The sequence below is a fragment of the Oncorhynchus mykiss genome, chromosome 1 (genome assembly GCF_057628025.1).
Source record: "Oncorhynchus mykiss isolate SJ-2025 chromosome 1, ASM5762802v1, whole genome shotgun sequence".
Classification (NCBI taxonomy): Eukaryota; Metazoa; Chordata; class Actinopteri; order Salmoniformes; family Salmonidae; genus Oncorhynchus; species Oncorhynchus mykiss.
In genome coordinates, this window is record NC_143022.1 from 70,127,751 (window position 1) to 70,155,022 (window position 27,272).

The following is a 27,272-nucleotide window of genomic DNA, read 5'->3' on the forward strand; positions in this document are numbered from 1 at the left end:
TTACACTCACATGTGCACGCACACACACGTTACCTGTAGGTGTGGCCAGGCAGCCTCCAGTGTGGGCTCGTCCTCCTCTGGGTCAAACTCAGCCCCTGTGGGGTTGGAGGATGGTGGTAGGGTCCTGAACAAGTTGATTGAAAACTGAACAGGGCAGAGGAGAGATGTCAATCAACATGGCAACAATCAACAACTCTAAAGCTGCCATCCGATTGTAAATGTTAGGAAAACACAGCACAGCCCATCTGATAATCTGATACCACACAAAAGGAACAACTTTCATAAGATCAGAGCACAGTGTGCCCTGGCCTCCTCTGCCTACCAATGAAAAAGGCCCTAGTAAGGTCAGTTTATAAGGTAACCCTGGTAACTCTTGTTTAAAGGCTGTTTAGGTTAGCCCTGCTAACACTACCACTGGGAGAGCTGCAGTTGAGCAGCATCCCTCTGCCTGCATGCCTGCAGCTGACGCAACGCTTCCCCAGCACCTGCTTCTTGTCTCGGCCTGAGGATGCCGCAGCACAGAGCCCCTTCGGCACTGAGGAGAGAGAGAGAGGCTGGAAATAGCCTGCCTGGCTCCACAGCTCCATTGCCCAACCTCAGCCTCATTACAGAACACTGGGAGAGGGAGAGACGACAGCAGAAAGGGAACAGGAGGTGGTAGTTTTGAAAGAGGGACAGTGATGGACAGCGGGGAAGGGAAAGATATACAGTGGGATGGGGAGAGAGGAAGGAGGGGCGAGGGAGAGAGAAAGGGAGGATGTAGGAGGAAGAAGGGGAACGATATACAGAGGGGGAGATCCACATGAGGCCAGTGTTGCGGTGCATGGCCAACAATTCAGAGATGCTCAACGGAAGAGCAGATGTATGGGCTATAATTTGTGATGGATAATTGCTCAACATTTCCCAGTGCACGCTTATTACTCGTTGAGCACGATGCTCAAATTTGTCACAAGCGGAGGGGGAGAGAATGACCCGGGGGGGAGGAGAGAGAGAAAGAAGAGGGTGAAATAATATCCCGGGGGGAGGAGAGAGGGAGGGAGTACCTCAGAGGAGAGAAGAGAGGGAGAGTACAACAAGGGGAGGAGGGACAGAATTCCCCAGGAAGTAAGATATAGGGGGAAGAGAGAGGCAGATAATAGCCCTGTGGGGAAAAGAGACGTAAAAGAGCAGCTTCCAGGGGGATTTGGCTCGATCTGACTTATCACTGACATAAATAACGACCTTTGGGTGCTCCTCAAGGGTTTGATGCTGATTCTCTCACCCTACTGTGCTGGGTGGAATCCTGAGCCAGGCTAAGCTGAAGTCATTATTGAACACAGAGTCAGGATGTGGCATACTGAGGTGACAGGGGGGCCTTGACAGCATGTTAACACCCACAACCTTTCCTTGAACATGGTGATTAAATACAGGCCCAAAACCTTCCACACTTTGTCAGGGTTTATGTACAGTAGGTGCATGGATCTCTTTTTACCATGATCACACCCTCTGGGTAGATGGACTCGGTGACCACATCGCGGTTGTGCGTGATGTACTCCACCATCTCATTCAGGCCAGCACGCTTCACCTCCTTGTACTTCAGGTCGCTCAGAGGGTCCGTGACAAAGTCAAAGAGCACACAGCACTGCCGCAGCTTCTGCACAAACAGCTCCTCCCGGTCAATAAGGGGCGCATCTGAGGAGGAGAAAGGATGGGAAGATCAATGATATGCTGTATGTCTAGATTAGGACTCTCCAACCCTGTTCATGGAGAGATACCTTCCTATAGGTTTTAACTCCAACCCTGTTCCTGGAGAGATACCTTCCTATAGGTTTTAACTCCAACCTTGTTCCTGGAGGGATACCTTCCTAAAGGTTAAATCCAACCCTGTTCCTGGAGAGATACCCTCCTATAGGTTAACTCCAACCCTGTTCCTGGAGAGATACCTTCCTATAGGTTTTAACTCCAACCCTGTTTATTTATTTTTTATTTCACCTTTATTTAACTAGGTAGGCTAGTTGAGAACAAGTTCTCATTTACAACTGCGACCTGGCCAAGATAAAGCAAAGCAGTTTGACACATACAACAGAGTTACACATGGAATAAACAAACATACAGTCAATAATACAGTAGAAAAAGTATATATACAGTGTGTGCAAATGAGGTAAGAAAAGGGAGGTAAGGCATTAAATAGGCCATGGTGGCGAAGTAATTACAACATAGCAATTAAACACCGGAGTGGTAGATGTGCAGAAGATGAATGTGCAAGTAGAGATACTGGGGTGCAAAGGAGCAAGATAAATAAATAAATAAATACAGTATGGGGATGAGGTAGTTGGATGGGCTATTTACAGATGGGCTATGTACAGGTGCAGTGATCTGTTGGCTGCTCTGACAGCTGGTGCTTAAAGTTAGTGAGGGAGATATGAGTCTCCAGCTTCAGTGATTTTTGCAGTCCGTTCCAGTCATTGGCAGCAGAGAACTGGAAGGAAAGACGGCCAAAGGAGGAATTGGCTTTGGGGGTGACCAGTGAGATACCTTACTATAGGTTTTTGCTACAACCCTGTTCCTGGAGAGCTACCGCCCTGTAGGTTTTCGCTACAAACCGAATCTAGCTGGTTGAGAAGCTGAATCCGGTTAGTTACAACTGGGGTTGGAGAGAAAACCAACAGAGGGTAGCTCTCCAGGAACAGGGTTGGAGAACCCTTGGCTAGATAGTGATTCATAACTTCAGAAAACATTATACACTTGTTCTGTCATCCCACCATTTTGTGTCCAAGGCTAACATTGGGGATAAAGTGTGAGATACAGATTCATACACCTCCATTCATAGACCTCCACGTTATTTACCCTGGCTCAATTGTACCCGTAGTGTTGTGAAACCCTGCTATTCCACACAGCTAGCTACTGTTTTACAATTCAGACTCCCTTATGCAACGAGGCTTTCATGAAACCACAGCACCCCACCTCCTCCTCCTCTTTTCCTGGATAATGAACATCAAGGTCTCCTGTACTTGTCAGCCCCCTCACGGAACTGAGGAAAATGGCATGACACTGTGGCATGGAGGCATGCAGACTCCACCTCACACACAGGTCTATAGGTGTTTCGGCCCTCCAGGACCGGAATTGAACAGCCTTGATCTAGTGTGTTGTTGCTCGTTGCGTAATGTTTAAGCACACTTGGCGTGAGTGCTTTACTATCATGTCAGCTTAAATGAATAGGATTTACATGAATGACCCATTTCAAAGGGTCAGAACATGTTTGGATGTGAGCTATATTGTAGTGCGTTTTGGAGGATGTTGATTTGAGTTGGGATAAAATATCATTATTCAATTTGCATTGTGGGATAAGACCATGCAATCGAGTGGGTATGAGAAACACTTGAAACAAAGGAGGATTATGGTCAAGGACATAGACGTGAGGGTTGAGCCGTTTTTCAAGAACACAAGGAACTGAATAAGAGGGAGATGCTGGAATCTGGGGCACAGACAACAGTCCCAATAAAACTACATTTGAGAAGAGCCTTAGAGAGTGGCACATAGATTTCTCATTGTACTGGGCAATACAAGTACCAAGACATGGGAAACTGGCTTTAAATTGCCAAGACTTTTAAAAATATATTTTTTTTAACCTTTATTTAACTAGGCAAGTCAGTTAAGAACAAAATCTTATTTTCAATGACGGCCTTGGAACAGTGGGTTAACTGCCTGTTCAGGGGCAGTATTGACAGATTTGTACCTTGTCAGCGTGGGGATATGAACTTGCAACCTTTCGGTTACTAGTCCAACGCTCTAACCACTAGGCTACCCTGCCGCCCAACTTGGTATGAAAGGTTATAAAACAAGTTCATAAATATATACAATACCAGTTGGTAACAGGATCTATTTTACTATAAAAGTAGGGGGTCTAAGTTGCAAATTGTGTGTCTACTGGAGGAATGATTCCATACATTTTTCAAATGAACTGCCAATATTCTATTCAAACAATGCAGTCAATCCACAGCCATAGATACAAATCAACTGATTTCAGCCAGTGGTACCAAGGCAGCAGCTACTCTTCCTGGGGTCCAAACACACTTGCTTCACACATAAAACAAAAGATAAAACAGTACATCATACATTATTACACCACTACATATCTACAATACAAAATGTATAATACCACCATACAACAACATTACAATGTACAGTGCCTTGCGAAAGTATTCGGCCCCCTTGAACTTTGCGACCTTTTGCCACATTTCAGGCTTCAAACATAAAGATATAAAATTGTATTTTTTTGTGAAGAATCAACAACAAGTGGGACACAATCATGAAGTGGAACGACATTTATTGGAAATGTCAAACTTTTTTAACAAATCAAAAACTGAAAAATTGGCCGAGCAAAATTATTCAGCCCCTTCACTTTCAGTGCAGCAAACTCTCTCCAGAAGTTCAGTGAGGATCTCTGAATGATCCAATGTTGACCTAAATGACTAATGATGATAAATACAATCCACCTGTGTGTAATCAAGTCTCCGTATAAATGCACCTGCACTGTGATAGTCTCAGAGGTCCGTTAAAAGCGCAGAGAGCATCATGAAGAACAAGGAACACACCAGGCAGGTCCGAGATACTGTTGTGAAGAAGTTTAAAGCCGGATTTGGATACAAAAAGATTTCCCAAGCTTTAAACATCCCAAGGAGCACTGTGCAAGCGATACTATTGAAATGGAAGGAGTATCAGCCCACTGCAAATCTACCAAGACCTGGCCGTCCCTCTAAACTTTCAGCTCATACAAGGAGAAGACTGATCAGAGATGCAGCCAAGAGGCCCATGATCACTCTGGATGAACTGCAGAGATCTACAGCTGAGGTGGGAGACTCTGTCCATAGGACAACAATCAGTCGTATATTGCACAAATCTGGCCTTTATGGAAGAGTGGCAAGAAGAAAGCCATTTCTTAAAGATATCCATAAAAAGTGTTGTTTAAAGTTTGCCACAAGCCACCTGGGAGACACACCAAACATGTGGAAGAAGGTGCTCTGGTCAGATGAAACCAAAATTGAACTTTTTGGCAACAATGCAAAACGTTATGTTTGGCGTAAAAGCAACACACCATCCCCACTGTCAAACATGGTGGTGGCAGCATCATGGTTTGGGCCTGCTTTTCTTCAGCAGGGACAGGGAAGATGGTTAAAATTGATGGGAAGATGGATGGAGCCAAATACAGGACCATTCTGGAAGAAAACCTGATGGAGTCTGCAAAAGACCTGAGACTGGGACGGAGATTTGTCTTCCAATAAGACAATGATCCAAAACATAAAGCAAAATCTACAATGGAATGGTTCAAAAATAAACATATCCAGGTGTTAGAATGGCCAAGTCAAAGTCCAGACCTGAATCCAATCGAGAATCTGTGGAAAGAACTGACAACTGTTGTTCACAAATGCTCTCCATCCAACCTCACTGAGCTCGAGCTGTTTTGCAAGGAGGAATGGGAAATCATTTCAGTCTCTCGATGTGCAAAACTGATAGAGACATACCCCAAGCGACTTACAGCTGCAATCGCAGCAAAAGGTGGCGCTACAAAGTATTAACTTAAGGGGGCTGAATAATTTTGCATGCCCAATTTTTCAGTTTTTGATTTGTTAAAAAAGTTTGAAATATCAAATAAATGTCGTTCCACTTCATGATTGTGTCCCACTTGTTGTTGATTCTTCACAAAAAAATACAGTTTTATATCTTTATGTTTGAAGCCTGAAATGTGGCAAAAGGTCGCAAAGTTCAAGGGGGCCGAATACTTTCGCAAGGCACTGTATGTGTTTATACAGTGAGTGTGCGTATGTGTGTGTCTGTAACTGTGTGTGTGTTTATTCTTCACAGTCCCTGCTGTTCCATACATTGTATTTTTATCCGTTTTTTTAAATCTGATTCTACTGCTTGCATCAGTTACTTGATGTGGAATAGAGTTCCATGTAGTCATAGCTCTATGTAGCACTGCGCCTCCCATAGTCTGTTCTGTTCTCGGGGACTATGAAGAGACCTCTGGTGGCCTGTCTTGTGGGGTATGAATGGGTGTCTGAGCTGTGTGCTAGTAGTTTAAACAGACACCTCAGTGCATTCAGCTTGTCAACACTTATTACAAAAACAAGTAGTGATGAAGTCAATCTCTCCTCCACTTTGAGCCATGAAAGACTGACAGGTGTATCATTAATGTTAACTCTACACGTGATGATAGGACTTAGACAAGTTGTAAATGCAACAAGTACTGTAAATGTGTCATATAATAACTCACAGCTTTCTAAGAAAAACATTTTGACATTTATGGTCTGTTTACATATATTGTAGAGGCTATTTATACAGAAAATGGGTGTAAAACCAGTATACACTGTATTTATAATTATATGACAATATTTTTGGTTGACAATTATATTACACAATTTCTGAAATATCACACGCCTTACTTTGATTTTCATGCATTAGTAAAATCAGTATTATGCCTCTAATGCCATTCATTCCAATTAGACGGGTTTGGATTTCTCCCTGACCAATATGGCTGACATTTTCACCCCATTATGGAACTTTTAGAGTTATGACATAACCCCTCTAGCAATTTAAAAGGATCTCTATGTATTGCCCCATCTTCTCCACTGACCAGACCAGGGCCTTCCTGGTCAATACAGCCTGCCCCAACCGACACAAAACAGACACTTTGACATCATGCAGTCACATTTCTCACAAGGGGTCTATTTCATTATCTCAATGTTGTCACACTCCCCACAAATCACCCTGGTATGTGACAGTTTCTCTGGGGAAGCTCGCACGCAGTCACACAGACTACTGCAGGGGTAGGCAATTAGATTCAGCCGCGGGATGATTTTTGTTGGAGCAGATGGTTTTGCAGAACATCATAATAATATACAGTGGGGTCCGAAATTATTGATACCCCTGAGAAAGAGGAGAAATAACGACGGTCTAAAATAAACAAATCAAAATACTGAGCTATATTGTATGCAAAGAAATAGGGAAATTATATGATTTTATACTAACACAACTGCTCAGAAAAATTGATTTTGTTTAACAAGTAATATCTGTTATTGGTAATGGTGAGAGGTTAGCATGTCTTGGGGATATGATATTTGACCCTCTGTAACTTTCTCATTCATCATTATTCACGGCTCATATGTAATCACAATAGCATCCACGTTAATGTAGAAGTGTTAAGAAATGTATTATATTCTTATTTATAATGAAACTAACTCCAAAATGGCACAATTATGTTATTTACCATCAATTTCTATTGGACACAACATAATCTGAAACACAACCAAAACAAACTGCAAATGCATCCAAAATATTTGTAGAGTCACAAGCTTGATGCAGTCAAACTTTTGACAACTTTGTTTCCATTAATAATAATAATTTAATAATAATAATAATTTTGACCCCTGCAGTTGAGAAAAAAAATGTATATTACTTGTTAAACAAAATCTCTTTCTCTGAGCAATTGTATTAGTATAAAATAATATAATTATACAAAAAAAAAAAATAGTTCCAGAGGGATCCGTGACACTCTCCCTGACCGAGTCTGTAATACCTACATGTTTCAAACAGACCATAGTCCTTCTGCCCAAGAAAGTGAAGGTAACCTGCCTAAATGATTACCGCCCCGTAGCACTCACATCAGTAGCCATGAAGTGCGTTGAAAGGCTGGTCATGGCTCACATCAACGACATCATGCCGGAAACACTAGACCCACTCCAATTCGCATACTGCCTCAACAGATCCAAAGATGATGCAATCTCAATTGCACTCCACACTGCCCTTTCCCACCTGGACAAAAGGAACACCTATGTGAGAATGCTGTTCATTGACCTCAGCTCAGCGTTCAACACCATAGTGCCCACAAAGCTCATCACTAAGCTAAGGACCCTGGGACTAAACACCTCCCTCTGAAACTGGATCCTGGACTTCCTGACGGGCCGCCTCCAGGTGGTAAGGGTAGGCAACAACACATCTGCCACGCTGATCCTCAAAACTGGGGCCCCTCATGGGTGCGTGCTTAGTCCCCTCCTGTACTCCCTATTCACCCATGACTGCGTGGCCAAGCACGACTCCAACATCATCATTAAGTTTGCTGATGACACAACAGTGGTAGGTGATCACTGACAACGATGTGGCAGTCTATAAGGAGGTGGTCAGAGACCTGGCAGTGTGGTGCCAGGACAAAAACCTCTTCCTCAATGTGAGCAAGACAAAGGAGCTGATCGTGGACAATAGGATACTCTTGATGGTGCAGCTGTTCGAACAAGCCCCCATTACCATCAACAGGGCTGAAGTGGAGCCGGTGGAGAACTATCATGGTCCAAACACACCAAGACCGTTGTGAAGAGGGCACGACAACACCTTTTCCCCCCCAGGAGACTGAAAATATTTGTCATGGATCCCCAGATCCTAAAAAAGTTCTACAGCTGCAACATCGAGAGCATCCTGACCGATTGCATCACCGCCTGGTATGGCAACTGCTCGGCATCTGACCGTAAGGCGCTATAGACGGTAGTGCGTACGACCCAGTACATCACTGGGGCCAAGCTTCCTGACACCCAGGACCTATTTACTAGGTGGTTTTAAAGGAAGGCCCAAACAATTGTCAAAGACTCCAGTCACCCAAGTCATAGACTGTTCTCTCTGCTACCGCATGGCAAGCAGTACTGGAGCGCCAAATCTAGGACCAAAAGGCTGCTTAACAGCTTCTACTCCCAAGCCATAAGGCTGCTGAACAATTCATCAAATGGCCACCCGGACTATTTACATTGACCCTCCCCACCTCTGTGTTTTTACACTGCTGCTACTCGCTGTTTATTATCTATGCATAGTCACTTTACAAATTACCTTAACTAACCTGTAACCCTGCACATTGACTCATTACGGGTACCCCCTGTATAAAGCCTCGTTATTGTCATGTAATTTTCATGTGTTCCTTTTTGATTTTATAATTTTTTTTACTTTAGTTTATTTCATAAATATTTTCTTAACTCTATTTCTTGAACTGCATTGTTGGTTAAGGGCTTGTCATTAAGAATTTCACTGTAAGGTCTACTACACCTGTTGTATTCGGCGCATGTGACAAATAAAATTGGATTTGATTTAAAGATCACATCTCTTTTTATATTTTGGGGAATACTTGGGAACAGATTTCCAAGACTAAAACACATTTTTTGCTGAATTCCTGGTGATTTTACAGTCTTTTTTTTTACCAAAAAAATACAATCCTACAAAAACTAAAGACTCGCAGGTCTTGACCTGTACTACTCTATAACATCACGGAGGACTTGTAACATAGGCACATCCTCCTACATAAGATGATATAATACGAGTGCCCAATACCTTTGCCAAAAACAAGCTGTTAAACTGAGTAGCTATGAGGCTCAAGACAACAAAGAATGTCTCTGTCTACTCTAGTCTAGAGCAATGAGAACAAATGGTGGGTTAGAGTGGAAGGGGATACTGGACACTACGGGTTTGGCACTTGACTACTTATGTCAGCCACTATTCCACTAGGAACGTAAGCCGCTTAGTGGTATAATCACAGCAAACAAAATCACTACTATACTGCCGACCTCAGTCTTCCTCCTACCCCTCCTCCTCACAACCGCTGGCTCCATTTTAAAGCGTTTCACTCCAGGCCAGGGCCACGGAATCTATGACACAAAGCTAGATTATATAATTTCAAATTAGTTTTTTTTTTTGTGATGAGGATGAATCATCCAAGGAGGCCAGCGGCATGTGACAACAGGCGGAGGCTCCCTATTGGCCCATTGGCCCGGAGGACCAGTAGAGTGGCTGCATATGCCTTGCATGCGATGAAGTGATGCGAGACCAGTTACAAAACAGCACAACTATCATCAGGCCTCACACAGATGGAGAAAGGCTTGAACGGAGACTTTGTTCAATGTGCCCAACGTGTGACAGTGCCTATGGGAGATATAGAATAGGGGAGAGTGGGATATGTTACCCCTTTTGCTTAAGTTTAGCCACCCTTGTTTCTAGGAAACCATACACAAAATGTTGCATTTTATTTTTTTTATTTTTTAGAAAGATGGCTTAATTTAAGAAACCACATGAAAGAGTGGTAAGCAAATTAGGTATTCAAAAAAAAAAACGGATTTTCACAAAGTCAAATGAATTGATTGTGTTAGTGGTTTCATGATGCTTGTATCTAGACCAAATTAGATCATTTAAAGATCGTTCTATATAGCAATTGGGGTCTCTATAAGCTTCGATATGAGGTCCAAAACCTAGCATGACATTGCATCCTTGTAGCTGTGTGGGCTAATATAGGCAAAATGTTTGCCTTGGGGTAATTTGAGCCAATGGCTGAGCCAATGGCAAGTTGAGCAAATTGAAGCATTGTCTTCCCAGGTGTAACGCAAGGCATTATAGCTGGGAAATGACGTATGTTAAATGTCTCAGGATGGTAAGTTGGTGGTTGAAGATATCCCTCTAGTGGTGTGGGGGCTGTGCTTTGGCAAAGTGGGTGGTTTTATATCCTTCCTGTTTGGCCCTGTCCGGGGGTGTCCTCGGATGGGGCCACAGTGTCTCCTGACCCCTCCTGTCTCAGCCTCCAGTATTTATGCTGCAGTAGTTTGTGTCGGGGGGCTAGGGTCAGTTTGTTATATCTGGAGTACTTCTCCTGTCCTATTCGGTGTCCTGTGTGAATCTAAGTGTGCATTCTCTAATTCTCTCCTTCTCTCTTTCTCTCTCTCGGAGGACCTGAGCCCTAGGACCATGCCCCAGGACTACCTGACATGATGACTCCTTGCTGTCCCCAGTCCACCTGGCCGTGCTGCTGCTCCAGTTTCAACTGTTCTGCCTTATTATTATTCGACCATGCTGGTCATTTATGAACATTTGAACATCTTGGCCATGTTCTGTTATAATCTCCACCCGGCACAGCCAGAAGAGGACTGGCCATCCCACATATGCTCTCTCTAATTCTCTTTCTTTCTCTCTCTCGGAGGACCTGAGCCCTAGGACCATGCCCCAGGAATATCTGACATGATGACTCCTTGCTGTCCCCAGTCCACCTGACTGTGCTGCTGCTCCAGTTTCAACTCTTCTGCCTTATTATTATTCGACCATGCTGGTCATTTATGAACATTTGAACATCTTGGCCATGTTCTGTTATAATCTCCACCCGGCACAGCCAGAAGAGGACTGGCCACCCCACATAGCCTGGTTCCTCTCTAGGTTTCTTCCTAGGTTTTGGCCTTTCTAGGGAGTTTTTCCTAGCCACCGTGCTTCTACACCTGCATTGCTTGCTGTTTGGGGTTTTAGGCTGGGTTTCTGTACAGCACTTTGAGATATCAGCTGATGTACGAAGGGCTATATAAATAAATTTGATTTTGATTTGATTTGAAATGTTAAAAGTGTTTTAAAAAGGTAAAAAGTGTTTGTTAGGTGTTAAGTCTGTTAAAAGATGCTTAAAATGATTAAAAGGCAAAAAAAAGCAATTGAGTGTGTTGAATTGTGTTTGGGAAATAAACAGACATGGTTTTAAAATGTAGTGGTAATACTTAATTCAGTACAGAAACTTGTAGGCAGCTTAATTTACCTTATCCCGCTGCTCAACTTACCCTGTTTTCAAAACTATCATGTTTACATGGATTCGGATTATTTCCAGGGATACACAACATCCTGAAATATATGTAGATATCTTCATTAGAAATAATACTATATTTCTCTTGACAGAGTGATGCTGAATGTAAAAAAATGGCTCAACTTACCCCACTCTGTATTCTAAATTAAAAAGAGAAAATAGTCACAAAAGGCTGGAGTTCTGGCTATATCTATCGTCTCTCCTTATATACTAGAAGGCTGTTTTATACCTAAAGGGCGGCAGTCATCCATCAAAACAAAACAGACCGTATGAATCCCAGTTCTAAGCAGATTCAAGAAGAGACATCTGTACACCTGACCTACTGAGACTCGCCTGACCTACTGAGACTCACCTGACCTACTGAGACTCACCTGACCTACTGAGACTCACCTGACCTACTGAGACTCACCTGACCTACTGAGACTCAGTCAGTGCTCCCCCTGCACCCTCCTGAGAGCACGGGGGAGGACACCACTGCATACATCACGCACTCTTACAATACAGCAGCAAGTGCTGCTACATCTATAAGTACACCTTACTGATACCAAAGCATATGTCATAGTTTCCATCAGACTATAGGTTGGACATTTTCTATCGCCCACAGGTAGAAAACATGACCTTCTCAGGATAAAGGTTTACTGAAGATGAATTGGAATCCATATTGCCTTCACTTAGCTAAGAGCAATCTGTTGGACAGTATTGTGCATCTATGCTTTAAAACCCCACTTACTTGTAGGCCTATATTGAAAAAGATCACCAGAGGCTTAACGTCAGATAGATATCAGATTCCTTGACTTGAAAGACTTAGGGAGTGCCAAAAGAGTGGAGTTCCTTACGAGAACTAATCAATAATCATGTACCCAAGCATATGGAGCAGAACATCAACATCCTTCCTCGAAGCACAGCAGAATCAGATGAGCCTTGTACAACATAGCTAAATAACATTCAACCCTCTGTACCGTCAGTTCAGTTCTGCTTGTCAAAAACCACATCTTGGCAATAACATGTGGCCAAGGCCTTTCAGTAGGGCTGTCATGAGACCAAGCCTTCACCCTAAGGACCAACAATCCCCCACTTCCCTGGAGTAAGATATACTCTCATATACACAGACTTCTATTATCTCCAATAGATATCAAATAAACAAATAAATAAACGGATATAAATAAAAGACTTGTCTTGGCAAGTTTGAACACGGAAAGAGTACTACAGTTCTGGACATCTTTTTTTGTTGTAGAGAGGTAAATCCATATGAATTCAAATCCCTTTTTGACAGCACCCCTTTTGATTTGACCAAAACCTTCCATACGTATTTGCCCAGTGTAGAAGTGCTCTTCTAAAAGGAAGTTATGGAATAATTCACACTCTGGATGGCATTTTCAAGTGAATGTACTCCTTTATGCTAATACCCTCATATAAAATCCTGACCTTGAAGGCAAACACAGTTTTTTTGTTATTTACTTGTGATTTATTTTGAACAGGTAAATTTACCAAACCTAAGCTGAAGAATTTGATGCGTTGAACTATCATAATTACACTACCGTTCAAAAGTTTGGGGTCACTTATAAAAGTCCTTGTTTTAGAAAGTATCATTTTTTGTCCATTAAAATAACATCAAATTGATCAGAAATACAGTGTAGACATGGTTAATGTTGTAAATTACTACTGTAGCTGGAAACGGTGATTCTTTATGGAATATCTACATACAGAGGCCCATTATCAGAAATGTACAGAGGCCCATTATCAGCAACCATCACTCCTGTGTTCCAATGGCACGTTGTGTTAAATAATCCAAGGTTATCATTTTAAAAGGCTAATTGATCATTAGAAAACCCGTTTGCAATTATGTTAGCACAGCTGAAAACTGTTGTTCTGATTAAAGATGCAATTAAATTGGCCTTCTTGAGACTAGTTGAGAATCTGGAGCATCAGTATTTGTGGGTTTGATTACAGGCTCAAAATGGCCAGAAACAAAGAACTTTCTTCTGAAACTCAGTCTTTTCAGTCTATTCTTGTTCTGAGAAATGAAGGCTTATTCCATGAGAGAAATTGCCAAGAAACTGAAGATCTCGTACAACGCTGTGTACTACTCCCTTCACAGAACAGCGCAAACGGGCTCTAACCAGAATAGAAAGAGTAGTGGTAGGCCCCAGTGCACAACTGAGCCAGAGGGCAAGCACATTAGTGCGTCTAGTTTGAGAAACAGATGCCTCACAAGTCCTCAACTGGAAGCTTCATTAAATAGTACCCGCAAAACACCAGCCTCAACAGTGAAGAGGCGACTCTGGGATGCTGGCCTTCTCAGCAGAATTTCAGTGTCTGTGTTCTTTTACCCACATTATGGCTTTTCTTTGCAACTATGCCTAGAAGGCCAGCACCCCGGAGTCACCTCTTCACTGTTGACGCTGAGACTGGTGTTCTGCGGGTACTATTTAATGAAGCTGCCAGTTGAGGACTTGTGAGGTGTCTGTTTCTCAAACTAGACTTGTGAGGCGTCTGTTTCTCAAACTAGACACCACTACAAGACCATGGTAGTTGCCTACGGACAGCAAGAGGAACTTCCACTCCCTACAGGCTATGCTCAAACCCTACACCCCAACCCGAGCACTCCATGCTGGTCTCTTGGCTCTCCCACCATTACAGGAGGGCAGCTCCCGCTCAGCCCAGTCCAAGCTCTTCTTGAATTTTGTGCAACTTATGGGGCACATTCACAGTGAACATTGAGGCTGTACTCTTGCTGTTTTAGACAGTAGCCAATATGCTATTGTGGCTATTTGAGCATAATGTAGGCCTACCAACAAAACCAATGGCGCGAATCCCATAACATCACATGGAAATAGATTTTGATTTCTATGATGTAGTCTACAGTAGCCTATATGTGGTGTTCAATGCAGGCCTACATTGCATGAGACTTTTTAAAACGTTTTTTTTTTTACATTATGAAGGGCTTGATATTAACTCATTCTTTTTCACTTGGTGTGCGTGGCAGTCCTGGAGGAACATTGGTCGCGACCCCATGACAGGTCGCCTGATTTGAAAATAGAGTCACGAGAGAAACATTTGCTCCTGGTTATTAGAACCGGGGTTAGGTCGGTAACATCTGTTAGCCGCTAGATGTGGTTGTAATAAACAGAGCGGTTTCTGTTTTCTTCTTACACGTGGCTCTATCTTTTAAACGGTTTAAGCAACGACAACAAAAATGATGACACAATCACTGACAGATAAGACTAAGTAACAAGTATGTGTCTTCTGTTCTCTCTACAATACCCACAAGCCACGCATGACTCATTAGAAGTGGACAAGACCAGGCACTAATTCTGACTGGGGGGGAAAAATAACATCAATGATGGATGTCCTTTTCTACACAGAAAACCTTACAGAATTATGGCCCGATGATCTTTTGAACATCCCAATACCTTTCTGATGCATCAGTCACTTCAAACCATACTTCCTTCAGATTGAAATATTGTCAAAGGTACTGTCAGACTGATTTACATGGTGTGGTCACAGATTTTTATTTTAATATAAAAAATGGGAACCTCTGCCCTAACTCGAAACTCACGCGCCACTTATGGATTTGACCTTTGACCTATATGGGCTGAGATCTCAAGTGCTCCGAGCAAACATTATGTATGGATCATTTACTGCATCATCAGTTATCCTAGTTCACAACCTATTCTTTCACAGCCCACATTTTATGATGCACTCAAAGTGGCGAGCTAAAACAACCAATAGGACCGTATAATTCATTCTCTGCATGCATTTGCGTTTGAGAGGTTCATATCCTTGGTGATCTTTGAATATGCATGCCATGGCAAGTGGCAATCTATGTCTAAACATACTAAATATTAGCAGTTTACAATCCATCTTAGTCTAAAGCACTTCAACACTTCGCAGCACACAGTGCATGCAATGGGGTTAATCCCATTTCCCAGGATATTCCAATTTTAACATTCCCGGAAAAAGCAAGCTGCTGCGGAGGTCAACGGGTCACCTACCCAAGACACTCGGCCGAATGTGCTGATCACAAGCGGATAGTGATAGAGAGAGGGAGTGTATGTAACGCCATGTGTAACACACCCTCAAGGACTAGACCGAAACACACAGCAGCGCAGTGCCACTGGACAATATGACTGTCTGTTGGGAGAGAAATAGTCCTCATGCAAACTCCATGGCTGAAGCACCCTGGCGGAGAACAGCTGACAAACACTGACCTTTCTCTGTGAGATCACCGTCATAACACTGCAGTGTAAAGAAGACGTTTGCCGATCAATAAAAGGAAATCAATAAAGCTTATGAAGGGCTAAAGAAGTTCATACACTAACTAATAACTACAGCAACACAGCCTCAACAGTATATACATTATACTCAGCTCTCTGACTACAAGCTAGGAGTTTACTCCTACGGTCATTGGCCTTTTGAATACATGGAAGAGGATGAGGTAGGTTAGTCTGTCCTAACTAGTTTTATACGACGATGTAAATGAGCATTTGGATGTTTTGCTTTTGGTCAGCATGTTTTTTTTATGAGGATGTTGACGTGATGTCTCTGAGAATGTGATGGCGAAATTTAATTACCTACTATTGCTACTGCTAATATTGATCATAGTATTGTTGTATTTATATTGATGGCTGCCAACCCATGACTGATGCACAAGCACTGTATGTACTACTGTTGTATTCGGTATCATGGGGATTCATGTGTGTTTTTTAATGTTTTTTTATGTCTCATGCACTTCTTGCTACAAAACCAATTGCCCTGTATGGAACTGGGAAAGGGCTTCAGTCATGTCTGAACAATAAATCAGAAGTAGGAGGTTTACATCCAATTTGAGAGAGATTTTCTTGCAAATATTATAAATCTGCATCGAAAAATATGTGCATTTCCCCACCAGAGGTGTTTCCATCAAACTGACTTTGTTGCGGATGGAAGGATGTGCGTGAGGACGTAGCGCACATTAAAACAACTTTCGCTCTTAGGTTTTCATGTACCGGATAAAAAAACATGAGTTTAATGTGTTTCCATTGCATTTTTCATTCTACTGATAAATGGCAAACTTGCCGACGCAAAACGATACCACCATGTCGAACAAACAAATTGTCTGTCAACATGTATTAAATTGTACTGACATTTCCTGTTCATCACACTTTTTTTTTTAAAGACGCCATAGGAAACAAGCATCTACTACAAACTACCGGTACACCTATGAATTTTGGTATGACAGAAAACCTATTTTTTCCCCTAAAGCCTGTGCACTTGGTCTATATGCTGTTAAATAGATGCTTTTTATGTCAGATTTTGGCATTTATCTTCTAGAACTATAGTCATAATTTACCAAAATATGCAAATCCTCCAGGTACAGTATGTCAAAAAGCCTGAATTGAAGAGTGAATGTGAGGAGGAGGCTGTGCCTAATCTGCCTGCATGGTGTGTTATGGCGAGGTTTCGCTGTCCTACTTAGCGAAGACACTTGCACTGCTGATCCAATTACTGCCTGTGATCCGTCTGCTCTGCCTCGCTGCCTGGCCAGACAAGGGGAGACTCAATGAGAGGAGAGCCCAGAGCAACAACAGGAGGGACAGGCTGAGAGAGAGAGAGAGAGAGAGAGAGAGAATGAGAGAGAGATAGAGAAGGAAAGAGATGTGGTGGTCACTGAGAACCTGGGTATTACAGTAGCTTTTGTGCATCCATTTTCATTTCTACGCATTTTATCATGACCATACCTGATGGAAGCCGAAGTCACACGAATAACAAGGCATTTCTGTACCTTGAATCACATTGTATTAGAATAATAATGTCAAAGTGTAATTATGTTTTTGTACAAAAATACAACATGAAAAGCTGAAATGTCTTGAGTCAATAAGTGTTCAACCCCTTTTTTATTGCAAGCCTAATTAGTTCAGGAATAAAAATGGGCTTAACAAGTCACAATAAATTGCATTGACTCACTCTGTGTGCAATAACAGTGTTTAACGTTATCATCTCTGTACCCCACACATACAGATAATTGTAAGGTCCCTCAGTTGAGCAGTGAATTTCAAACAGATTCAACAACAAAGACCAGGGAGGTTTTCCAATGCCTCGCAAAGAAGGGGACATATTGATAGATGGATTCTGTATCAATACACCAAGTCACTACGAAGATACAGACTTTCTTCCTAACTCAGTTGCCTGAGAGGAAGGAAAATGCTCACAGATTTCACCACGAGGCCACTCCACAATAGTAACCGAAATTACACCGTGAAAAGAAGGAAGCTTGTACAGAATACAAATATTCCAAAACATACACTAAAGTAAAACTAAAAAAATGTGGCAAATATGTTCTCAATACAAAGTGTTATGTTTGGGGAAAATCTGAGTACCACTTCATATTTTTAAGCATGATGGTGGCTGCATCACGTTATGGGTATGTTTGTCATCGGCAAGGACTAGAGTTTTTTTATGATAAAAATAAACAGAATAGAGTGAAGCACAGGCAAAATCCTAGTGGAAAATCTGGTTCAGTCTGCATTCCACCAGACACTGGGAGACAAATTCACCTTTCAGTAGGACAATAGCCTAAAACACAAGGCCAAATATACACAAAGTGTTCAAAACATTAGAAACACCTTCCTAGTGTTGACTTGCAACCCCGTTTGCCCTCAATCGGGGCATGGACTCTACAAGGTGTCAAAAGCGTTCCACACGGATGCTGGCCAATGTTGACTCCAATGCTTCCCACAGTTGTGTCAAGTAGGCTGGATGTCCTGTGGGTGGTGGACCATTTTTGATACACACGGGAAACTTTTGAGCGCCTGGCACCTACTACCATACCCCATTTTAAAGGAACTTAATTATTTGTCTTCCCCATTCACCCTCTGAGTGGCACACATACACAATCCATGTCTCAAGCCTTAAAAATCCTTCTTTAACCTGTCTCCTCCCCTTCAACTACACTGATTGAAGTGGATTTAACAAGTGACATCAATAAGGGATCATACTTCCACCTGGATTCACCTGGTCAGTCTATGTCATGGAAAGAGCAGGTGTTCCTAACTCAGTGTACATTGAAGTTGCTTACCAAGACAACATGGAATGTTCCTGAGTGGCCAAGTTACAATTTTGACTTAAATCTTTTTGAAAATCTATGGCAAGACTTTAAAATGTCTGTCAAGCAATGATCAACAACCAACTTGATAGAGCTTGAAGAATAGTTTAAAGAATAAATGTGCAAATATTGTACAATCCAGGTATGGTGAGCTCTTATACTTACCCAGAAAGACTCACAGCTGTAATCGCTGCCAAAGGTGATTCTAACATGTATTGACTCAGGGTGTTGAATACTTATGTAATCAAGATGTGTTTTAGTTTACATACATTTTTTTTTACAAATGTTAGAATTTTTCTTCCACTTCGAATTTTGTGTAGATCTTTGCCAAAAAAAGTACAATTAAATAAATTTCAATCCCACCTTGTAACACAACAAAATATGGAAAAAGTCAAGGGGTGTGAATACTTTCTGAAGCCACTGTATATGTGTGTGATTCATTTGAGCGAAGACTATACATGCAGTTCTGCATTTTGAAGTACTGGGATGAAAGGGCCAACATCAATGAGCATCATCATTCCCCATGACTGACGCAAGTGGAAGCGATCTAATGAAAATATGCAGACAAAAGCTATTGCCAGTAACTATTCATATAGATCATATGGAACATTTAAAGAGCGATATGAGTCAGAAACATTTATTCTAGTGTCCAAATTGACTACAAGTGTAAATAGGATCATTTGGGTCATAAAATCAGTCTCGTCCAAAATGGAGATTTGCGAGATGATAGGAAAAAAATGGTGTCAATGAATTAAGAGTACCCCACAGTTTCCTTGGGTTGGGTTTATTTCAATCTTGCCCACATGCCCACAGCTGGCAGCACCCAAGTAAATCACCAATTTGGAGCGAAAGCTGCAAGCAACCCGATCACAATGCCCATGGTAAATTTGGTTTGTCTTTGGATATCCCTATGGGGCTAGTCAGAGACCATGAGTAAATTACACAATATACATGGGACAGTACTTAAAATGTCAGTAGCTCAAAATTTCAATGACTTACCTCAAACCAACTATAAATTGTAGAAATTCATATATAATGAGAAAAAAAAAGATATGCGAGCATATAATAAATAGGGAATGCAAGGATTGATGAGGGTTGGTGGATATGACTAATTCATGGTATATGGGTCTAAATGTTTCTTTCCTCTCTCACCCTCTCCAGCCTACTTTGAGTGTTCAAATTATAATTGTATTTTCTGCATGATAGAAAATGTATTTTGAGTTGCAATGAAGGGATGCATGGGCTATAACTTGAAACGCGTGCCATGATCTAGTTTATTTGGTGAAGACCGTGGATTATGCTTTCTTCAATTCTGAGGGGTCTAAATGATCCTCCCATGTCCGCTGTGGATGGCATCGGCTGTAGGCCAGCATTTCCCCAAACTCAGTCCTGAGAACCCCAAGGGGTGCACGTTTTGGTTTTTGCCCTAGCAGCCAGGACCGAGTTTGGAAACCGCTGTTGTAAGCGTTCTCAGCTCCATGCCCGCCCGGGAATCAAGCCGGCCTGGTCTTTACTGTCCTTGGAAAATCCCCTTTGGGCTCGGGGCAGGGGCTTCACTGACGATAATAATTTAGTCTTTTTTTGTTTGTTCCTTTTGGAAATGCTATAGAAATGTTATAATTGTATCAATGCAGTTAGTCAAAGTTATTTTAATGTAATTTTTTAGACAACGTCTAAAATGATTTATTGAGAAATGGAGGGTGGAGAGGGGAATGCAATAAAGGCCTCGCAGTGGGGAAAGCTAGGAGAGACACAGGGAGGGTTATATAGGGCAGAGATTTACATAGGCCTATTGCTATTTGGGATTAGGGATGGAATGTGTGGGGAAAGGGGTTTTTGGTTGGTGTGTTATTGTAAAGGGGGAAATGAAAAGATTATTAGTGACATGGCAATTATGGTTTGTTCCATTCTGGGATTTTACATACTATTTCTTTCTGGGTTACATCACAATGAATATATGGAGCGATCCACTCATTTGATCATTTTAGTGATGTTTAAGATTATCGCTTTGAATATTAATGGCTCACACTATGAAAAGAAGGAAATGCGTATCCCATCTTAAAACAAATAAAGTACAATATGAGTCAAAAGTTTGGCCACACCTACTCATTCAAGGGTTTTTCTTTATTTTTAAAATTATTTTCTACATTGTAGAATATTAGTGACGACATCAAAACTATAAAATAACACATGGAATAAAGTAGTAACCAAAAAAGTGTTTAAAATATATTTTAAACGTAGTAGCCACCCTTTGCCTTGATGACAGCTTTGCACACTCTTGCCATTCTCAAATCAAATGTTATTTGTCACATGAGCCGAATACAACAGGTAGACCTTACCATGAAATGCTTACTTAGAAGCCCTTAACCAACAATGCAGTTCAAGAAATAGAGTTAAGACAATACTTAAATAAACTAAAATCAAATCAATCAAAAATGAACACAAGAAATGTACATAACAATAATGAGGCTATATACTGGGGGTATCGGGACCGAGTCAATGTGCAGGGGTTAGTCGAGGTAATTTGTAAAGTGACTATGCATAGATAATAAACAGCGAGTAGCAGCAGTGTAAAAACAAAGGGGGGGGGGGGGGGGGGGGGGGGGTCATTGTAAATAGTCCGGGTGGCCATTTGATTAGTTGTTCAGCAGTCTTATGTCTTGGGGGGTAGAAGCTGTTAAGGAGCCTTTTGGTCCTAGACTTGGCACTCCGGTACCGCTTGCCGTGCGGTAGCAGAGATGACTTGGGTGACTGGAGTCTTTGATAATTTGTTGGGCCTTCCTCTAACACTGCCTAGTATGTCCTGGATGTCAGGAAGCTTGGCCCCAGTGATGTACTGGGCGGTACGCACTAGCCTCTGCAGTGCCTTACGGTCAGATGCCGAGCAGTTGCCATACCAGGTGGTGATTCAACCGGTCAGGATGCTCTCGATGGTGCAGCTGTAGAACTTTGAGGATCTGGGTACCCATGACAAATCTTTTCAGTCTCCAGAGGGGGAAAAGGTGTTGTCGTGCCCTCTTCACAACTGTCTTGGTGTGTTTGGACCATGATAGTTCGTTGGTGATGTGGTCACCAAGGAACTTGAAACTCTCGACCCGTTCCACGTTAACGGGAGCCTGTTTGGCCCTCCTTTTCCTATAGTCCACGATCAGCTCCTATGTCTTACAATGAGAGGTTGCACTTATCTTCATCTCTCAACCAGGTTCATCTGGAATGCTTTCCCAACAGTCTTGAAGGAGTTCCCACATATGCTGAGCACTAGTTGGCGGCTTTTCCTTCACTCTGCGGTCCAACTCATCCCAAACCATCTCAATGGTCGGGTGATTGTGGAGGCCAGGTCATCTGATGCAGCAGTCCATCACTCTCCTTCTTGGTCAAATAAGCCCTTACACAGCCTGGAGGTGTGTTGGGTCATTGTCCTGTTGAAAAACAAATGATAGTCCCATTAAGCGCAAACCAGGTGGGATTTCGCTGCAGAATATTGTGGTAACCATGCTGGTTAAGTGTGTCTTGAATTCTAAATAAATCACTGACAGTGTCACCTGCAAAGCATCCCCACACCATCACACCTCCTCCTCCATGCTTCATGGTGGGAACCACACATGCAGAGATCATCCGTTCACCTACTCTGCATCTCACAAAGACACCGCGGTTGGAACCAAAAATCTCAAATCAGACCAAAGGACAGATTTCCACAGGTCTAAAGTCCATTGCTCGTGTTTCTTGGCCCAAGCAGGTCTCTTCTTTTTATTGGTGTCCTTTAGTAGTGGTTTCTTTGCATCAAATCGACCACAAAGGCCTGATTCATGCAGTCTCCACTCAACAGTTAATGTTGAGATGTGTCTGTTACTTGAACTCTGTAAAGAATTTATTTGGGCTGCAATTTCTGAGGTTGGTAACTCTAATGAACTTGTCCTCTGCAGCAGAGGTAACTCTGGGTCTACCTTTCCCGTGGCAGTCCTCATGAGTGCACGTGGTTTTTGAAAATGCACTTGAAGAAACTTTAAAAGTTCTTGACATTTTCCCGGAGTGACTAACCTTCATATCTTAAAGTAATGATGGACTGTCATTTCTCTTTGCTAATTTGAGCGGTTCTTGCCATAATATGGACTTGGTCTTATACCAAATAGGGCTATCTTCTGTATACCACCCCTACCTAGTCACAACACAACTGATTGGCTCAAACGCATTAAGAAGGAAAGAAATTCTGCAAATTAACTTTTAACAAGGCACACCTGTTCATTGAAATGGATTCCAGGTGACTACCTCATGAAGCTGGTTGAGAGAATGTCAAGAGTGTGAGTGTTTTTATTTGTTTAACACTTTTTTGTTACTACATGATTCCATATGTGTTATTTCATAGTTTGTCTTTACAATTATTCTACAACGTAGAAACAAGTCAAAATAAATAAAAACCCTTGAATGAGTAGGTGTGTCCAAACGTTTAACCGGTATTGTAAGTCTTCACACCTTTTGCTATGAGATTTGAAATTGAGCTCAGGTGCATCCTGTTTCCATTGATCATCCTTGAGATGTTTCTACAACTTGACTGGAGTCCACCTGTGGTAAATTCAATTGATTGGACATGATTTGGAAAGGCACACGTCTGTCTATATAAGATCTGACAGTTGACAGTGCATGTCAGAGCAAAAACCAAGCCACGAGGTCGAAGGAATGGTGCGTAGGACTCTGAGACAGGATATTTGAGGCACAGATCTGAGGAAGGGTAACAAAACATTTCTGCAGCATTGAAGGTCCCTAAGAACACAATGGCCTCCATCATTCTTAAATTGAAGAAGTTTGGAACCACCAAAACCCTTCCTAGACCAGGCCACCTGGACAAACTGAGCAATCGGGGGAGAAGGGCCTTGGTCAGGGAGGTGACCAAGAACCCGATGGTCACTCTGACTGAGCTCTAGAGTTCCTTTGTGGAGATGGGAGAACCTTCCAGAATGACAACCACAACTGCAGCACTCCACGAATCAGTCCTTTATGGTAGAGTGGCCAGCCAGAGGTCATTCCTCAGTAAAAGGCACATGACAGCCCACTTGGAGTTTGCCAAAAGGCACCTAAAGGACTCAGACCATGAGAAACAAGATTCTCTGGTCTGATGAAACCAAGATTAAACCCTTTGGCCTGAGTGCCAAGCGTCATGTTTGGAGGAAATCTGGCACCATACCTACGGTGAAGCATGATGGTGGCAGCATCATGCTGTGGGGATATTTTTCAGCGGCAGGGACTGGGAGACATGTCAGGATCAAGGGAATGATGAACAGAGAAAAGTACAGAGAGATCCTTGATGAAAACCTGCTCTGGAACTCAGACTGGGGTGAAGGTTCACCTTCCAACAGGACAACGACCCAAAGCACACAGCCAAGACAATGAGGGAGAGGCTTTGGGACAAGTATCTGAATGTCCTTGAGTGGCCCAGCCAGAGCCAGAACTTTAATCGATCTAACATCTCTGGAGAGACCTGAAAATAGCTGTGCAGAGACGCTCCCTATCGCTCCCTAGAAGAATGGGTGAAACTCTCCAAATACAGGAGTGCCAGGTTTGTAGCGTCATACCAAAGAATACTTGAGGCGGTAATCGCTGCCAAAGGTGCTTCAACAAAGTACTGAGTAAAGGGTCTGAATACTTATGTAAATAAGGTATTTCTGTTAAAAAAAATACATAGACACTACCATTAACAAGTTTGGGGTCACTTAGAATTTTCCTTGTTTTTGAAAGAAAAGCATATTTTTTTGTCCATTCAAATATCATATTGATCAGAAATACAGTGTAGACATTGTTAATGTTGTAAATTACTATTGTAGCTGGAAATAGCTGATTTTTTAAATGGAATATCTACATACGCATACAGAGGCCCATTATCAGCAAGAAGGCCATCATCCCGGAGTTGCCTCTTCACTGTTGACGTTGAGACTGGTGTTTTGCGGGTACTATTTAATGAAGCTGCCAGTTGAGGACTTGTGAGGGGTCTGTTTCTCCAACTAGACACTCTGATGTACTTGTCCTCTTGCTCAGTTGTGCACCGGGGCCTCACACCCTTCTTTCTATTCTGGTTAGGGCCAGTTTGCGCTGTACTGTGGAGGGAGTAGTACACCGCGTTGTACGAGATCTTCAGTTTCTTGGCAATTTCTCGTATGGAATAGCCTTCATTTCTCAGAACAAGAATAGACTGATGAGTTTCAGAAGAAAGATCTTTGTTTCTGGCCATTTTGAGCCTGTAATCGAACCCACAAATGCTGATGCGCCAGATACTCAACTAGTCTAAAGAAGGTCAGTTTTATTGCTTCTTTAATCAGAACAATATTTTTCAGCTGTGCTAACATAATTGCAAAATAGTTTTTCTAATGATCAATTAGCCTTTTAAAATGATAACCTTGGATTAGCTAACACAACGTGCCATTGGAACACAGGAGTGATGGTTGCTGATAATAGGCGTACAGAGACCCATGTTAAAATTCCATTAAAAATCTGCCACTTCCAGCTACAATAATCATTTACAACATTAACAATTTCTACACTGTATTTCTGATCAATTTGATGTTATTTTAATGGACAAAAAAAAGTGCTTTTCTTTCAAAAACAAGGACATTTCTAAGTGACTCCAAACTTTTGAACGGTGGTGTATATATTTGATAAAATGTCTAAAAAACAGTTTTTGCTTTGTCATTATGGGATATTGTGTGTAGACTGAGGGGGGAAAAAACTATTTAATCCATTTCAGAATAAGGCTGTAACGTAACAAAATGTGTAAAAAGTCAAAAGGGTCTGAATATTTTCCTAATGCACTGAACAATGTGGCTTTCAAACTATCCAGAATGGCTAAGCACTGGAGGGGAAGGTTGAGGAGATTTAGGTTACGTGTGTTTTAAAAGCTCCTTTTGGACCGTTCCAAATGTTATCCCAAAAAAAGAGCCAATGATACAGATATGCAGGGAATCAATCAAATTCTATGCCATTCTAGGACAGTGTGGTTGTCATTACATGAAAAGGATCAAAGAGTCTCCACATAGACCAAGATATGCTTCTGTATGTTATAATCCTGCTATTTGTGTGGGGAAGCAGTCAACCATTTGGGGGAAATGGGTAGGAGAAGGGGTTCATACTCTGCACAAGAATTAGGTCTTTTGGCGTAATATGCTAATTAAAACATGTGTGTCAATACTAGATGGTACCATGAGGTCAAAGGGTAACAATGTTCTTTTCAATGCCAAGCGCTGTACAATCATCTTATTTATGTTACAAAATACTGTTAAAAGATTAATAATGACACCTGTGAAAAACTTGAATTGTGTGTCAAAAGTATTTACAATGCGAGATAGATAAGAATACATGATTGTATATTATTTCAAATATTGGGCAAAATGTCACAAGCCGAGGAAAAGGGTATACAATTAAACGTTTTTAATAGATTTCACTCCCATAAGGTTACTAACCCAGGACGGGTTAGTCACAGAATGATGTGTGTTGGCGTGAAGGGGCAAAAAGAACCCTCCTACATGCCAGAGTTCAATCTTGGTTTCATCAGACCAGAGAATTGATCTATTTGTGTTTTGTAGTTTAATATTTAGGTTTGTTTAGTTGATTATTGTTTTGGGATTGCATTGGTTATGGTCCACTGGGCTTAGATATAGTTTGGTGTACTGTGTGTTTTTTGTTTGTTGTCAATAAAGAAAAATACACTGAGAGCACAAAACATTAACACTTGCTCTTTCCATGACATAGACTGACCAGCTGAATTCACGTGTAAGTTGTGATCCCTTATTGATGTTACTTGTTAAATCCACTTCAATCAATGTAGATGAAGGGGAGGAGACAGGTTAAAGAATAATTTTTAAGCCTTGAGACAATTGAGACATGGATTGTGTGTGTGTGCCATTCAGAGGGCGAATGGGCAAGACAAAATATTTAAGTGCCTTTGAACATGGTATGGTAGTAGGTGCCAGGCCCCGGTTTGAATGTCAAGAACTGCAACGCTGCTGGGTTTTTCACACTCAACAGTTTCCCGTGTGTATCAAGAATGGTCCACCACCCAAAGGACATCCAGCCAACTTGACACAACTATGAGAAACATTGGAGTCAACATTGGCCAGCATCCCTGTGGAACACGGTCGAAACCTTGTGGAGTCCATGCCCCGACAAATTGAGCTTGTACTGAGGGATGCAACTCAATATTAGAAAGGTGTTCCTAATGTTTTGTGTATATAAGTGTATATCGTCCCATTTACATTGTGTCATTTATTGAGGGTTCCTTACTAGCCCCGCATAGATGCTATCCAAAGTCAAACCAATTTTGCCACGGTCGCACACTGGCCGGCTGAAGCTAATTGCCGAAAGAAGTTGACAATTTTCCTAGCTAGTCTAGGCTACTTCCAGACACAATACCCGGTTAGACTGTTTGAAGTTTTCTAAAAGGTTGAGTGACTAACTGTGTACTGTTTTGGCAGAGTGAATGTACAAACGCTTCCCACATGCAAACACACGAGACACCCACATCAAAGCATACCTCCAAGACACAAATGTCATTCTCAGTCGCATTTCTTAATGAGGATGACTGAAACT

General features: G+C 41.9%; 1 protein-coding gene across 2 annotated transcripts in view; it reads right to left on the minus strand.

Moving 5' to 3' along the window:
* The window catches only part of LOC110527436 (serine/threonine-protein phosphatase 2A 56 kDa regulatory subunit delta isoform), a 49,034-nt gene that overhangs the window by 12,183 nt on the left and 9,579 nt on the right, over nt 1-27,272 (minus strand). For both annotated transcript variants that reach the window (XM_021608714.3, XM_021608706.3), the window contains exons 4-5: nt 1,472-1,671; nt 34-144 (exon numbers count right to left, since the gene is read on the minus strand). In XM_021608714.3, coding sequence (XP_021464389.3) covers nt 34-144; nt 1,472-1,671 — 311 coding nt within the window. The remainder of the gene's footprint in view (nt 1-33; nt 145-1,471; nt 1,672-27,272) is intronic.